Raw genomic sequence first — 13,576 nt, forward strand, 5'->3', positions numbered from 1 at the left:
AAGAAATTTCCTGGCAGTGAGAACAATTCATCAGTGGAACAACTTGCCTCCAGAAGTTGCAAATGCTCCAACACTGGAAGTTTTTAAGAAGATGTTGGATAACCATTTGTCTGAAGTGGTGTAGGGTTTCCTGCCTAAGCAGGGTTTCGACTAGATAGAAGACCTTTCAACTTTGTTGTTGTTATTGTTGTTATTTATTAGTATTTTTATATTGGTGGAAGAGGCAGCTATCATGTCTAATCCTTCTCTTTGTTGGACTAGACATACCTAGCTCCCTGAATCATTCATTGTAGGGTTTAGCCTCTAGGCCCCTTATCGTCTTTGTGGCTCTTCTCTGCACATTTTCCAGGGTCTCAACATCTTTTTTCCTATCATGGTGCACATAATGGCATTCCAAAGTAGCCTCACCAGTGCAGTCTAAAGCGGTATTATCTCTTCACATGAGAACCTGTCTCTTTGGCATGGTGTCTCTGAAGAAGGCATCTCCAGCGCTTGCTTCCCAATTGGAGCTGTCCATTGGTGGAACCTCTCCAAGGTGTCCCTGAATCCATCCTTCTCAAGAAGAAAGTCAGCTATCCCCTTCTTTGAAGGCTAGTCAACTAAGAAGCAGGGAAGGTCGGCTGGCAGTATCACTTCCAGTTCATTTTGCATCCTCTTGCAGTGAAAGGGACCAGGCAGAATGTCACTGGTTGGTTGGGTCAACCGCTGAACTTGTTCTTGCAGTGCCACCTTCTGGCCATCTGCTTGACACCCATCGCTTTGCAGATGACCAGAGCACAGCTCCTACCTCCTACCTTTCTTGACCGGAATTCCTTATGCACAGTCACTCATGCTCTTGTTACCTCTCACCTGGACTACTGCAATGCTCTCTACATGGGGCTCCCCTTGAAGAGCACCCGGAAGCTCCAGTTGGTCCAGAATGCGGCTGTGCGGGTGATAGAGGGAGCTACTCGTGGCTCCCATATAACACCGATCCTGCGCAAGCTGCACTGGCTCCCTGTGGTCTTCCAGGTGCACTTCAAGGTGTTGGTTACCACCTTTAAAGCGCTCCATGGCTTAGGACCTGGTTATTTACGGGACCACCTACTGCCACCGTTTGCCTCCCACTGACCCGTGCACTCTCACAGAGAGGGACTCCTTAGGGTGCCGTCAGCCAAGCAATGTCGGCTGGCGGCCCCCAGGGGAAGGGCCTTCTCTGTGGGGGCTCCTACCCTATGGAACGAACTTTCCCCTGGACTCCGACAACTCTCTGATCTTCGGACCTTTTGCCGCGAGCTGAAGACCTATCTATTTTTCCGCGCAGGACTGGCATAGAATTTTTAGAGGTTATTATTGGGGTTTTAATTTTTAATTGGGTTTTATGGTTTTTTAAATGTATTTTAAATTGGGGCCAAATTCGAATAAGTTTTTTAGTTATTGTTTTATTTGTATTATGTCATTGATTGTTGTTTTTACTTGGCTGTAAACCGCCCTGAGTCCTTCGGGAGAAGGGCGGTATACAAATTAAATATTATTATTATTATTATTATTATTATTATTATTATTATTATTATTATTATTATTATTATTATTATTATTATTACCTACTTCTGCCAAGGGACCTCCCTCCAAGTCACAGGCATGAAGGCCTCATTGGCCAGGGTTCTCCTTGAATTGGTTGGCTTTCAAGTCTGGATTGGATTCTCATGTCTGCGTCTCGGTTAATTCCTTTCGAACTCTTACGTGGCTCAGTTCTGGGTTCCTCCTGGAGAAATGTTCCCAGCTGGCTTCAACCTACCCCATGTCTTCTTCTAGGAAGGGAATGCTCTTGAGTTCCCATCCCAAATGAATTACAGGTGTCCAAACCCTTGATGATGCTCCTTCTCGATGCTCCTTGCCCATTCCCCCAGCCCAATGGTGAGATCCAAAAAATTTTAACTACCGGTTCCGTGGGCGTGGCTTGGTGGACGTGGTGTAGCTTCGTGGGTGTGACTTGGTGGGCATGGCAGGGGAAAGATACTGCAAAATCTCCATTCCCACCCCATTCCAGAAAAGGATACTGTAAAATCTCCATTTCCACGTCACTCCAGGGGAAGCCAGAGGTGGTATTTGCCAGTTCTCCAAACTTTCCACTATCGGTTCTCCAGAACCTGTCAGAACCTGCTGGATTTCACCCCTGCCCCAGCCTTCTGAAGTATGGAGTATCCTAACCGTGACGTCTTTTAATACTGTTAAGAAATCTGAAGATCTCTCAGCATCACTGATGCTAACCAGATACCTTTAATTAATGTCACTGCATTGTTCCTTTTTTAAAATTTAAAGGGTTCATTCTCTCTTTTGTTTATTCTTGCGAAGGGCCTGGAATCAGAAGACGTTTGTAGGATACGTCTAAATAAATAGCACTTAGAGACAGACTAACATGCCTCAGAGGGACCTGGTAGCTCACTGGGTAAGACGAAAGGCCGGCAGCTCAGCGGTTCGAATCCCTAGTGCTGCGTAATGGGGTGAGCTCCCGTTACTTGTCCCAGCTTCTGCAGTTTGAAAGCAGGTAAAAAACGCAAGTAGATAAACTTCAGGAGAAGGGCGGTATACAAATTTAAATAATAAATAAAATAAATAAATAAATAAACAGGGACTACCTTCCGTGGGAAGGAAACAATGTTCCGTGCGCCTTTGGCGTTTAGTCATGCCGCCCCCATGACCACGGAGACATCTTCGGACAGCGCTGGCTCTTTGGCTTTGAAATGGAGATGAGCACTGCCCCCTAGCGTCGGGAATGAATATGTGCAAGGGGAACCTTTACCTTTACCTTTACCTAACATGCTTGGGGCAGCAGGGAGATTTTTCAGAAAGACACAGAGTTGGAAAGGGATATCTGGAGAGGAAGAGGTAAAATAATAATAATAATAATATTTTTTTATATTCTCCTATCGAACTCCAAATCCAGACTGATCTTGCTGGCTTCTCAGTCCCTTAAAAGTCAACCAAACGCCCCTGCTTATATTGAAAGCAACCGCTTCTGTAGGTGTACCAAATTCAGGTGCTTATGCCCATTATACGCAAATCATTTCGAGCTTCCGGGAGAGTGAAAATGGCATTCCCAGGCTCTGGAGGGCCTTCCCGAACTTCTGGTAGGCCCATTTTTCGCCTTCCCCGAGCCTCCGCATGCGCCCTGCATTTACCTGCATTCAAAATGGGCCACGTGGGGACTCCAGGGAGAGGAGGGACGGTGGGGGGGGGACAGCCAGGAGTGGGATTTGGGGGTTCTCCAAACTGCACAGAATCTTAGCTAGAGGTTCTCCCGAAACCCCTGCAAACCCCCAGCAGCCCCACCCCTGGATCCATTGTCTCGATGGCTTGTAGTTAGATCAGAAAAGCCGGGTGTGAAAAGTGAGGCGTGGATGCTGAAATCCAAAGATAACCCCATCGTCGAGTTTTATCCAGTGATGATGGCCAAGGAGAAGAAGCCTTCTAAAATTCGAGCTTTTATTTAATGATGGATTTTCATTCCGTTTATCGGCCGCTCCTCATTTCATCACAGAGCAGCTCAGGGCAGGGTTAAAGTGGAGACAAGTGATTTAATATAATATAATATAACAATTTATGGGATTTTAAAGTGGATCACCCCCTCCCTTATCAACAGGGGCTGTTGGATTCCGGGGGAGGGGGGGAGGCGAGGGTGATCCCAGGAAAATGGAAGGTTAAAGGTTAAGGGTCAGAGGGGAAGGGATCCTCTTTTGTGCTCTTTTGAGTTCTCGTTTGTTTGGCAGGTCTATTGGTATTCTGATGGAAACCCCAGTCAATGAAAGGCAATCAGGGTGAATCTGCATAAAAACCTCCCCCTCATTGAATCTCTGTGTGTGTGTGAATGTGTGAGGTTGTTGCTAAGGCTCTCAGTAAAGTTCCCCCTTTCCATGGAGATAATTGATGCTTTGGGGGTGCAGCAGCAATGGAGATGTTCCATGGGCATCAGGTTGCTGGAAAAAGTGGGTCTTCTCTACCAAAACCTCGTTCGTTGCAAAATGAAACAAGCTGCAAAAATACGATCCGCTTTGATATACATTTCTTGCTTCTTCTTTTTTTCAAAAGCTCTTAGATTCTAAGCAATAGAATGCAATGATTGATGCCAACTGTATCTCCTTGTGCAGACCTCATTGCTAAATGTTCACGATAGTTTCTACATACCCAGAGCCTCTTCTGCTTGCTCTAAACCTTACCCGAGAAAGAAAGAAAGAAAGAAAGAAAGAAAGAAAGAAAGAAAGAAAGAAAGAAAGAAAGAAAGGGAAGCCAGGCAGGCAGGTAGGAATGGAAAGAAGGAAGGAAGGAAGGAAGGAAGGAAGGAAGGAAGGAAGGAAGGAAGGAAGGAAGGAAGGAAGGAAGGAAGAAGAAGGGATGAAGAAGGGGGGAGAGGGAAGGGAAGGGAAGAGAAGAGAAGAAATATTGTTTCCTATTGTTATCATCTACAAAAACAAGGTTTCCTAACTCCCCACCCCCCAACCTATTTATCCATCCATCCATCTGAGTGGTGAAATCCAAATTTTTTTACTACCGGTTCTGTGGGCGTGGCTTGATAGGCATGGTGTGGCTTGGTAGCCGTGGCAGGGGAAGGATACTGCAAAATCCCCATTCCCTCCTCACTCCTGGGGGAAGGATATTGCAAAATCTCCATTCCCACCCCACTCTGGGGTCAGCCAGAGGTGGTATTTGCCGGTTCTCCAAACTACTCAAAATTTCTGCTACCGGTTCTCCAGAATCTGTCAGAACCTGCTGAATAGCACCCCTGTTAAATATCCAATGAATCCAGTTGTAATTATTATCATTATGCTGTTCTCTTTCCACCTAGAGTGTTCAAGCACAAATGAGAATGATAAAGCAGTAGAAATATAGTTTAAAATACAGGTAGTCCTCGACTTATGAATTGGGACCAGAATTTCCATTGCTTAGGAACCTGCTGGATTTCATCCCTGATCCATCCCCAAAGTAAAATCTCTGATCTCAATTGCACATAATTCTTTCAAGGCAACCACTAGAGAATGCAAATACAGTCCCAGCTCTTTGCCCGCCCCCCAAAAAAATCATATTTTGGCAGGTCAAAACCTCCTGATGACCGTTTTCTCCCAAACAAAGTCATCCATCTAAGCATCTCTTTCTTTCTGAACACTGAAGATGGGCAATTAGTTCAACTCCTTCTGCGTTGAGGACTGCTTGCTTGGGCAACCCAGCCGGGTCCTCCGAGCCAAAATAAACATGGCACGGCATTCCAACAAGTACTTTTATGAACGTAGTTGGACTATGTGGGAGGCGTGGCAGCTTTGTTTCCAGACCAGGTTTCTCCAGTTTGGTGAAAAGGAACATATGCAGATCTCGGGGACGGTAGACAGCAGACCCTTACCCACTAGCGGAGCTCCACTTGGTTGTGGGTTTGGCACAAGTTGGCGCTCTTAAAATTTCAGGAAGGATCAGCCAGCGGGCTAATCGTTCCTAGCCACTTTGCCAGAGAAAATGGACAGATCTCTGCTCCGTCGGGGAATTTCAGTAGCCTGCTGCAGAGGAATAAGAACGCCAGCCTTGGTTCATAATTGCCCCATTATTTACAAATTATTTGAACCTTGATTGGTTAATTAGTTGTGTGAGTTTAAAAAAAAGAAAGAAAGAAAGAAAACAGAAAGGAGTGGGGGAATTGGCTGGGCTTATGCGAGGAAGGAAGCAAGCAAAGCTGCTGTGTAATTAGCCCAATAGCATGCAATTAAATTCTTATTAATACCCTCAAACAGCAGGGACCATTCAGGCCTGTAATTAGTTTTGAGAGCAAAGGAGAGAAAGATTGAGCTGTAGCAAAAACTGACTGGCAGTTGCGAGACATGTTTTTAGCTGTGCAACTTGGGAGGGAATACGAAGCGTGTGCAAACGGCAGGCTTAGCAGCACAGATTCAAGCACAGTCATGTTAAGGAAGAGAATGGAGATGGTCCTGCCAAGCCTAACACGTCGGCCGACTGCCTGCTGGGGTGTATTTTTTTTCCACCCAACTGCCTGCAACTGAACCCAACTGCAACTGGAGTTGGTGGGACCCATTCCCCAAGCCCCATCTAAGGCTGTTCCCCAGTAAAAAAAACAAAAACATGGCTTTGTAAGGAGAAGCAGTTTGGTCTAGTGGTTAAGGCATCAGGTTAGAAAGCGGGAGATTGTGAGATCTAGTTTTGCCTTAGCCATGAAAGTTGGCTGGGTGATTTTGGGCCAATCGCCAGGAGACCGTGAGTTCTAGTCTTGCCTTAGGCATGAAAGCTAGCTGGGTGATTTTGGGCCAATCAACAGGAGACGGTGAGTTCTAGTCTCGCTTTAGGCATGAAAGCTAGTTGGGTGATTTTGGGCCAATCGCCAGGAACCGGTGAGTTCTAGTCCCGCCTTAGGCATGAAAGCCAGCTGGGTGATTTTTGGGCCAATCAACAGGAGATGGTGAGTTCTAGTCTCACCTTAGGCATGAAAGCTAGTTGGGTGATTTTGGGCCAATCAACAGGAGATGGTGAGTTCTAGTCTCACCTTAGGCATGAAAGCTAGCTGGGTGATTTTTGGGCCAATTAACAGGAGACGGTGAGTTCTAGTCCCACCTTAGGCATGAAAGCCAGCTGAGTGATTTTGGGCCAATCAACAGGAGATGGTGAGTTCTAGTTCCGCCTTAGGCATGAAAGCCAGCTGGGTGATTTTGGGCCGATCACCGGGAGCTGGTGAGTTCTAGTCCCGCTTAAGCCATAAAAGTTGACTAGGTGACTTTGGGCCAGTCCTTTTCTCTCAACCCAACCCTCCTCGGAGGGTTGTTGTTATGGGGAAAGTAAAAGAGGGAAGGTCGGCTGGATATGTTTTCCACCTTGAGTTCATTGTAAAAGTAATAAAGACGGGATACAAATAAATATTAACACTAAATAACATTTCACGTAAACGATAAGCTGGGCCCGCAGTTAAATCTTGGGGCTAACACGCTAATGAATTTCACAGTATCCCTGGAGAAACTTTCCCTCTGGCCTGGATCTAACCAGAACTGGTTGGAAAGAGGAGAAAGAAATCATCATTTGCTGTTGGAAGATGTCTCTTTTCCATGGACTTTCTGGGCATGTGTTCAAAGCGCAGCTGCTAGTGATCTCCTCAGAAGAGCCTGTTGCTGGATCCATGGCTTCCGCATACTCCCCATTGGTTCTGGGGGTTAATCCAAGGCTATGCATGGAGGCACAAAGTCCAAAATAACTTTAGTACAGGAGTTTCAAACTCAAGGCCCGGGGGCCGGATCCAGCCGACAGGGTGTTTAGATCAGGCCTGTGGGGTTGCCCTGAAAACAACGAAGGACCGGCCTGCGGTGCCTCTGCCAGCAAAAATGGAAGTTCGGGAGGGCTGCGTGCGGCACTCCCCAGCTTCGTTTTCGCTGGCAGAGGGTTGCGGGAGGCTGTCGCAACCAAAAACGGAGCTTGGGAGCCCGTTTTCGCTGGTAGAGCGCGTGGGCCGCCACGGGCATCCCTGGACATGTGTGATGTTGAGCTGGCCATGCCCCCCCGGCCCCTCCAAGATCAAATACAACCCTGATGTGGCCTTCAATGAAATCAAGTTTGACACCCCTGCATTTGAATAGAATAGAATAGAATTTTTTATTGGCCAAGTGTGATTGGACACACAAGGAATTTGTCTTGGTGCATATGCTCTCAGTGTACATAAAAGAAAAGATACCTTCATCAAGAATTCTAAGATACAACACTTAATGATAGTCATAGGGTACAAATAAGCAATCAAATCTTACTAAGAAACAAATAAAAAGGAATAGAATAGAATAGAATAGAATAGAATAGAATAGAATAGAATAGAATAGAATAGAATAGAATAGAATAGAATAGAAAAAATAGAGGAGTGGAGAGTGGAGTGGAGTGGAGTGGAGTGGAATGGAATGGAATGGAATGGAATGGAATAGAATAGAATAGAATAGAATAGAATAGAATAGAATAGAATATAATTTTTTATTGGCCAAGGGTGATTGGACACACAAGGAACTTGTCTTTGGTGCATATGCTCTCAGTGTACATAAAAGAAAAGATAACTTCATCAAGAATTCTAAGGTACAACACTTAATGATAGTCATAGGGTACAAATAAGCAATCAAATCTTACTAAGAAACAAATAAAAAGGAATAGAATAGAATAGAATAGAATAGAATAGAATAGAATAGAATAGAATAGAGGAGTGGAGTGGAGTGGAGTGGAGTGGAGTGGAGTGGAGTGGAATGGAATGGAATGGAATGGAATGGAATGGAATAGAATAGAATAGAATAGAATAGAATAGAATAGAGGAGTGGAGTGGAGTGGAGTGGAGTGGAATGGAATGGAATGGAATGGAATGGAATGGAATAGAATAGAATAGAATAGAATAGAATAGAATAGAATAGAATTCTTTATTGGCCAAGTGTGATTGGACACACAAGGAATTTGTCTTTGGTGCATACGCTCTTAGTGTACATAAAAAAAAAGATACTTTCATCAAGAATCATAAGGCACAACACTTAATGACAGTCATAGGGTACAAATTTAACACTTAATGATACAACACTTAATGGTAGTCATAGGCTACAAATAAGCAATCGGGAAATAATATCAGTATAAATCAATATATCAATATAAATCGTAAGGATACAAGCAACAAAGTTACAAGTCATGCAGTCATAAGTGGGAGGAGATGGGCGATGGGAACGATGAGAAGATTAATAGTAGTGCAGATTTGGTGAATAGTTTGACAGTGTTGAAGGAATTATTTAGCAGAGTGATGGAGTTAGGAAAAAGCTGTTCTTGTGTCTAGTTGTTCTGGTGTGCAGAGTCCTATAGCGTCTTGAGGGTAGGAGATGAAGCAATTTATGTCCAGGATGTGAGGGGTCTGTAGATATTTTCACAGCCTTCTTTTTGATTCGTGCAGTATACAGGTCCTCAATGGAAGGCAGGCTGGTAGCCATTGTTTTTCCTGCAGGTCTCTCCGCTGCCTTCTGGCTCTCTTCTCAGCTTTCCAACTTGGCAGAGGGTGATGCGGTTCCCCTTCCATAACAGCTCTGGCGAGAAATAAGAAAGGATCCACCCCCGCCCAGGCCAAGACGGAGGTCTTTGGATGGACTTTGGACCAGCAGCTTTAGATGGAACATGGTTCCATCTGGGTGCGAATCAAGGATTCCTACGGATGGAAAACAGTTCTTCTAACTTTTTAACTCGAGTCTTCATGCCAGGGGCTCCTAAATCAGGCTTTTTGGTGGCATGTTAAAAAATATTTGAACAAGCAACAGGCTGGGTTCAAGAGTTTGAACTGGCGCCGTTCCATGAGGACATCCATGAGCATTTAAGAACAGAGCGACCACCCCTACAAAAAACCCTTGATTTTGGAGCCCTGGTACGAAGGTTTGAAGCTAAAAGTGGGATTGGATTTTCTTCAAACCGAACTTAATTTCTTTTCCTGCTGTTGCTTTTAGTGAGGAAAAGGATAGGATAGTTTTAATCAATGCAAGAAACAGGCTGGCTGTGTTTGGACATCGCAGCCTGACATTGGCACAGCCAAATAACAGAATGTTTCAAATTAATTTTATGGATCAATCCGAGATTTCTCTCAGAGTAGTACAATAAAATTATATATCAATGAAAAGATAATTTAATCAAGAATGTAATGCAGTAACTTTTAGGAAGGATTTGCTATTAGAATAGCAGTTACAGTATAAAGAAGAAAAGTGAAACACATAGAAAAAACAAGATCTACAGTTAATGCTTAGTTGGGCAACCTTTAGCATGAATTACGGCCTTACAATGTCTTCCCATGGAGTGTACCAAGACTTTTAGTTCTACAGCTGTTATAATGTGAAACCAAGATTGAATGATGGCTTTTATTAACTAGGTTTTATTGCTGGGTCACTTCTGACTAACAAGTTTCTTTAGTTGGCTCCATAGATTTTCAATTGGGTGAAGGTCTGGGCTATTCCCAGGCTATTCCAGCAGTGGAATACGATTAACTTGAAACGCCAAAAAGAAAAAGTGGTGTTATTAGCCATCAAACCTCAAAAATACACGTTTCCCAAAAGGTTTCCACAATTTTGGCCACTACTGTAGATAGAGCAAACTAAGAAATCAATTCCACAACAAGGCTAAAACTACCTTTATTGATATTGGCCAGATGTGAGGGATAAGTGCCTACAGAGGAGGAGGGGGAGATGATGCAAGAGGCCATTTCCCAGGAAGGATGGAACATATGCCAAGGATAGGGATGAGCCAAGATACAGCCAGAAGGTGGATCAGAGACAGAAGAAGAGAGCTAGGATAGCCACTCCCTAGAATCTTCCAGTTTATATTTCTTAGGGGGTAGAGTAGTAGAGTTTTAACCCGGCAAGATTCCATCTATAGGACGTAAACAAATAAATAACTGAACTTTGACTGGATTGTTCTAGCCAAAAGTACTTAGATCAGTGTTTTTTCAACCTTGGCCACTTTAGGATCGGTGGACTTCAACACCTAGAATTCCCCAGCATGCTCTCTAGGGAATTCCTGGAATTGAAGTCCATAAGTGCTGGATGGGGAATTCTGGGAATCGAAGTCCACATATGCTGCCTAGAGAATTCTGGAAGTTGTCCATTTGTCCTCGTTGGGAAATTCCAGGAGCTGGAATCCGTCTATCTTACAATAGTCAAAGTTGGAAAACACATAGAATCTACATCATTCTTGGACTGGGTGGGTCCAAAATGTTACTGACATTTTAGTAACAAAATCTTGCAAGTCTGACTATGCTTGACTTGCATCCCATCTCCGTAACACACACACACACACACACACACACATTATACTCTTGTGAATTAGGGAGGTGTCTGCCTAAGTTTTTTGCTACATACCTTCTTGTTTTAGACCAGGGGTCTGCAACCTTAAACACTCAAAGAGCCATTTGGACCCGTTTCCCATAGGGAAAAAAAAAACACTGGGAGCCACAAAACCGTTCCTGTGCCTGACTATTTCTTGAACGGCCACAAAACTAGCATACGTAGTTGAATTAAACTTTCTGTTTTCTTCTGAAACTTTTCTTTTCTTGGATTTATCCATGGTTGGCCTACTGGGGGTTGAAAAGCTCAATAAATCCCAAGCCTGCAGGTGTCGCACAATGGCGGTCATGAGGCATATTTTGAGCGACAGGGAGCCATAGCAGAAGATTGAAAGAGCCACATGCGGCTCCAGAGCTGTAGGTTGCTGACTCCTGTCTTAGACCTTAGTTGTCGTGTCCCATTCCTCCTCTGACGGCCGGGTCTGGGAAATCTGTATCAAGCGTGGCCACGAAGCCTCTGCAGCTTTGCCAAATTCCTGTCAGAGTTCTCAGGGCAGGCAGGAATCCAAGGTGTGACTTCAGCAAACCAGATGAGACTTTGCCTGACTCAAGGAATGCCAAAAAGCAGATCCTTTATATAGGCCATGGGGTGTGGCTCCATGACTCAGCACTTATCCAGGCCTGCCCCTCCCTTCCTTTTGCTGACATCGCCTCTCCATTCTCCGGAAGCGGGGATCTGTCCACTGTGTCTTTTCGTCCTCCTGCTCAGCTGCCGGCAATTCTAGCTCGTGGCTGGCTTCGTGCTCACACGCTGTAGGGAGGTTTGTTTACTCAGTCTGTCCGGGCATGGTGCCAGGGCTGGGGACTGGAGGCATGCCAGGCCATTCTTCTTCACTATCAGTCTCTGGCTCAGATAGCAGGAGATGGGAGGGGTCCGGCTGAGGAGAGGAGGGCGGGCGAGGCACAACATTAGTCATGTTTTACTTCCTTGGATAAGAGATCTGGCCTATCTCTTTCAAACCACTGGACTGGGCAAGACTACAGGTCTACCCCACCCAATTAAAAGCCACTGTTGTCCCATGAAGTTGGCATGAGAATTCCTACTCGCTTGGCTGCTTTATAGCCAGCCTTTTGCTAGAGGTTGAAAAATGTCCGCCCTTTCTCAGCCTGTTCCATCTCTTCTTTTTCAGCCTGTAACTGCAATCTCCATGCCCGACGTTGCCGTTTCAACATGGAGCTCTACAAGCTCTCCGGACGCAAAAGCGGTGGCGTCTGCCTCAACTGTCGGCACAATACGGCTGGGCGGCACTGCCATTACTGCAAAGAGGGCTTCTACCGCGACGTGAGCAAGTCTATCTCCGATCGCAAGGCCTGCCGAGGTAAGGAACGAGCGGGATCGGCCAGTGTGGGGACTCAGCGAAGTATCCAAGCGGGATGAATTGGACTGTGCCTCAGGCAGGCCTAGTCATCTCAGGCAGAATTGGAACCACTTAAAGGTAAAGGTAAAGGTTCCCCTCCCACAAATGTGCTAGTTGATTCCCGACTCTACCCTGTTTTCCCCAGAAGAAGTGCCGCCTAACACGGTGAGCTCCCGTGACTTGTCCCAGCTTCTGCCAACCTAGCAGTTTGAAAGCACCTAAAAAAAATGCAAGTAGAAAAATAGGGACCACCTTTGGTGGGAAAGGAACAGCGTTCAGTGCGCTTTTGGCGCTTAGTCATGCCGGCCACACGACCACGGAGACGTCTTCGGACAGCGCTGGCTCTTCGACTTTGAAACGGAGATGAGCACCGCCTCCTAGAGTCAGGAACACTTAGCACATATATGCGGGGGAACCTTTACTTTTAGCCATTTCAGAAAGTATAATGAATGGCGCATTAGTCTTATAAATGTTGTTGTGTTTCCTTTTTTCTTCTCACCTAATATTAGTGACTATTTAACTTTTTTTTTTTTTTTTTGAGTAAGCTGGTCCTTTTGGATCTGTTTTTGCAATAGTCAGATTTATTTTTAACTTGTTCTGAAGTGACATTGGGGGCCATAATTTCAAGATTCAAGAAACTGCCTTTTTTTTTTTTTGTTTTGGCTATTCAGGGCAGCCTAAATAAGCCAATATTGAGTACTACAAAAACTACAGAAGCTAATATGCACATTGGTCTACCATGAAAGATGCTTTGGGCTGTTTCCCTGGTTGTGTGCTGCCTCCTGCAAAACTTTAGGCATAGCTTGGTAGAGGAGCTTCAATCTCTCTCTGTCTCTCTCTGTCTCTCTCTCTCTCTCTCTCTCCTCTCTCTTTCTCTCTCACCTGTCTCTTTCTCTCTCTCATCTCTCTTTGTATTTTTCTCTTTTTCTCTTTCTCTCTCTGTCCCCTCTCTCTCTGTCTGTCTCCTCTCTTTCTCTCTCTCACCTGTCTCTTTCTCTCATCTCTCTCTGTATTTTTCTCTTTCTCTCTCTCTCCTCTCTCTCTCTCCTCTCTTTCTCTCTCTCACCTGTCTCTTTCTCTCTCTCTCATCTCTCTCTCTCTCATCTCTCTCATCTCTCTCTCGCTCATCTCTCTCCTCTCTCTCTCTCTCTCCTCTCTTTCTCTCTCTCATCTGTCTTTTTCTCTCTCTCATCTCTCTCATCTGTCTTTTCTCTCTCTCTCCTCTCTCTCTCTCTCTCCTCTCTTTCTCTCTCTCATCTGTCTTTTTCTCTCTCTCTCTCATCTCTCTCTGTATTTTTCTCTTTCTCTCCTCTCTCTCCTCTCTCTCTCTCTCTCACCTGTCTCTTTCTCATCTCTCTCTGTATTTTTCTCT

General features: G+C 45.0%; 1 protein-coding gene across 4 annotated transcripts in view; it reads left to right on the plus strand.

Moving 5' to 3' along the window:
• The window catches only part of NTN3 (netrin 3), a 149,559-nt gene that overhangs the window by 56,777 nt on the left and 79,206 nt on the right, over positions 1 to 13,576 (plus strand). For all 4 annotated transcript variants that reach the window (XM_058157491.1, XM_058157490.1, XM_058157492.1 and 1 more), the window contains one exon: positions 11,977 to 12,165. In XM_058157491.1, coding sequence (XP_058013474.1) covers positions 11,977 to 12,165 — 189 coding nt within the window. The remainder of the gene's footprint in view (positions 1 to 11,976; positions 12,166 to 13,576) is intronic.

Source organism: Ahaetulla prasina, chromosome 14 (genome assembly GCF_028640845.1).
Source record: "Ahaetulla prasina isolate Xishuangbanna chromosome 14, ASM2864084v1, whole genome shotgun sequence".
Taxonomy (NCBI): Eukaryota; Metazoa; Chordata; class Lepidosauria; order Squamata; family Colubridae; genus Ahaetulla; species Ahaetulla prasina.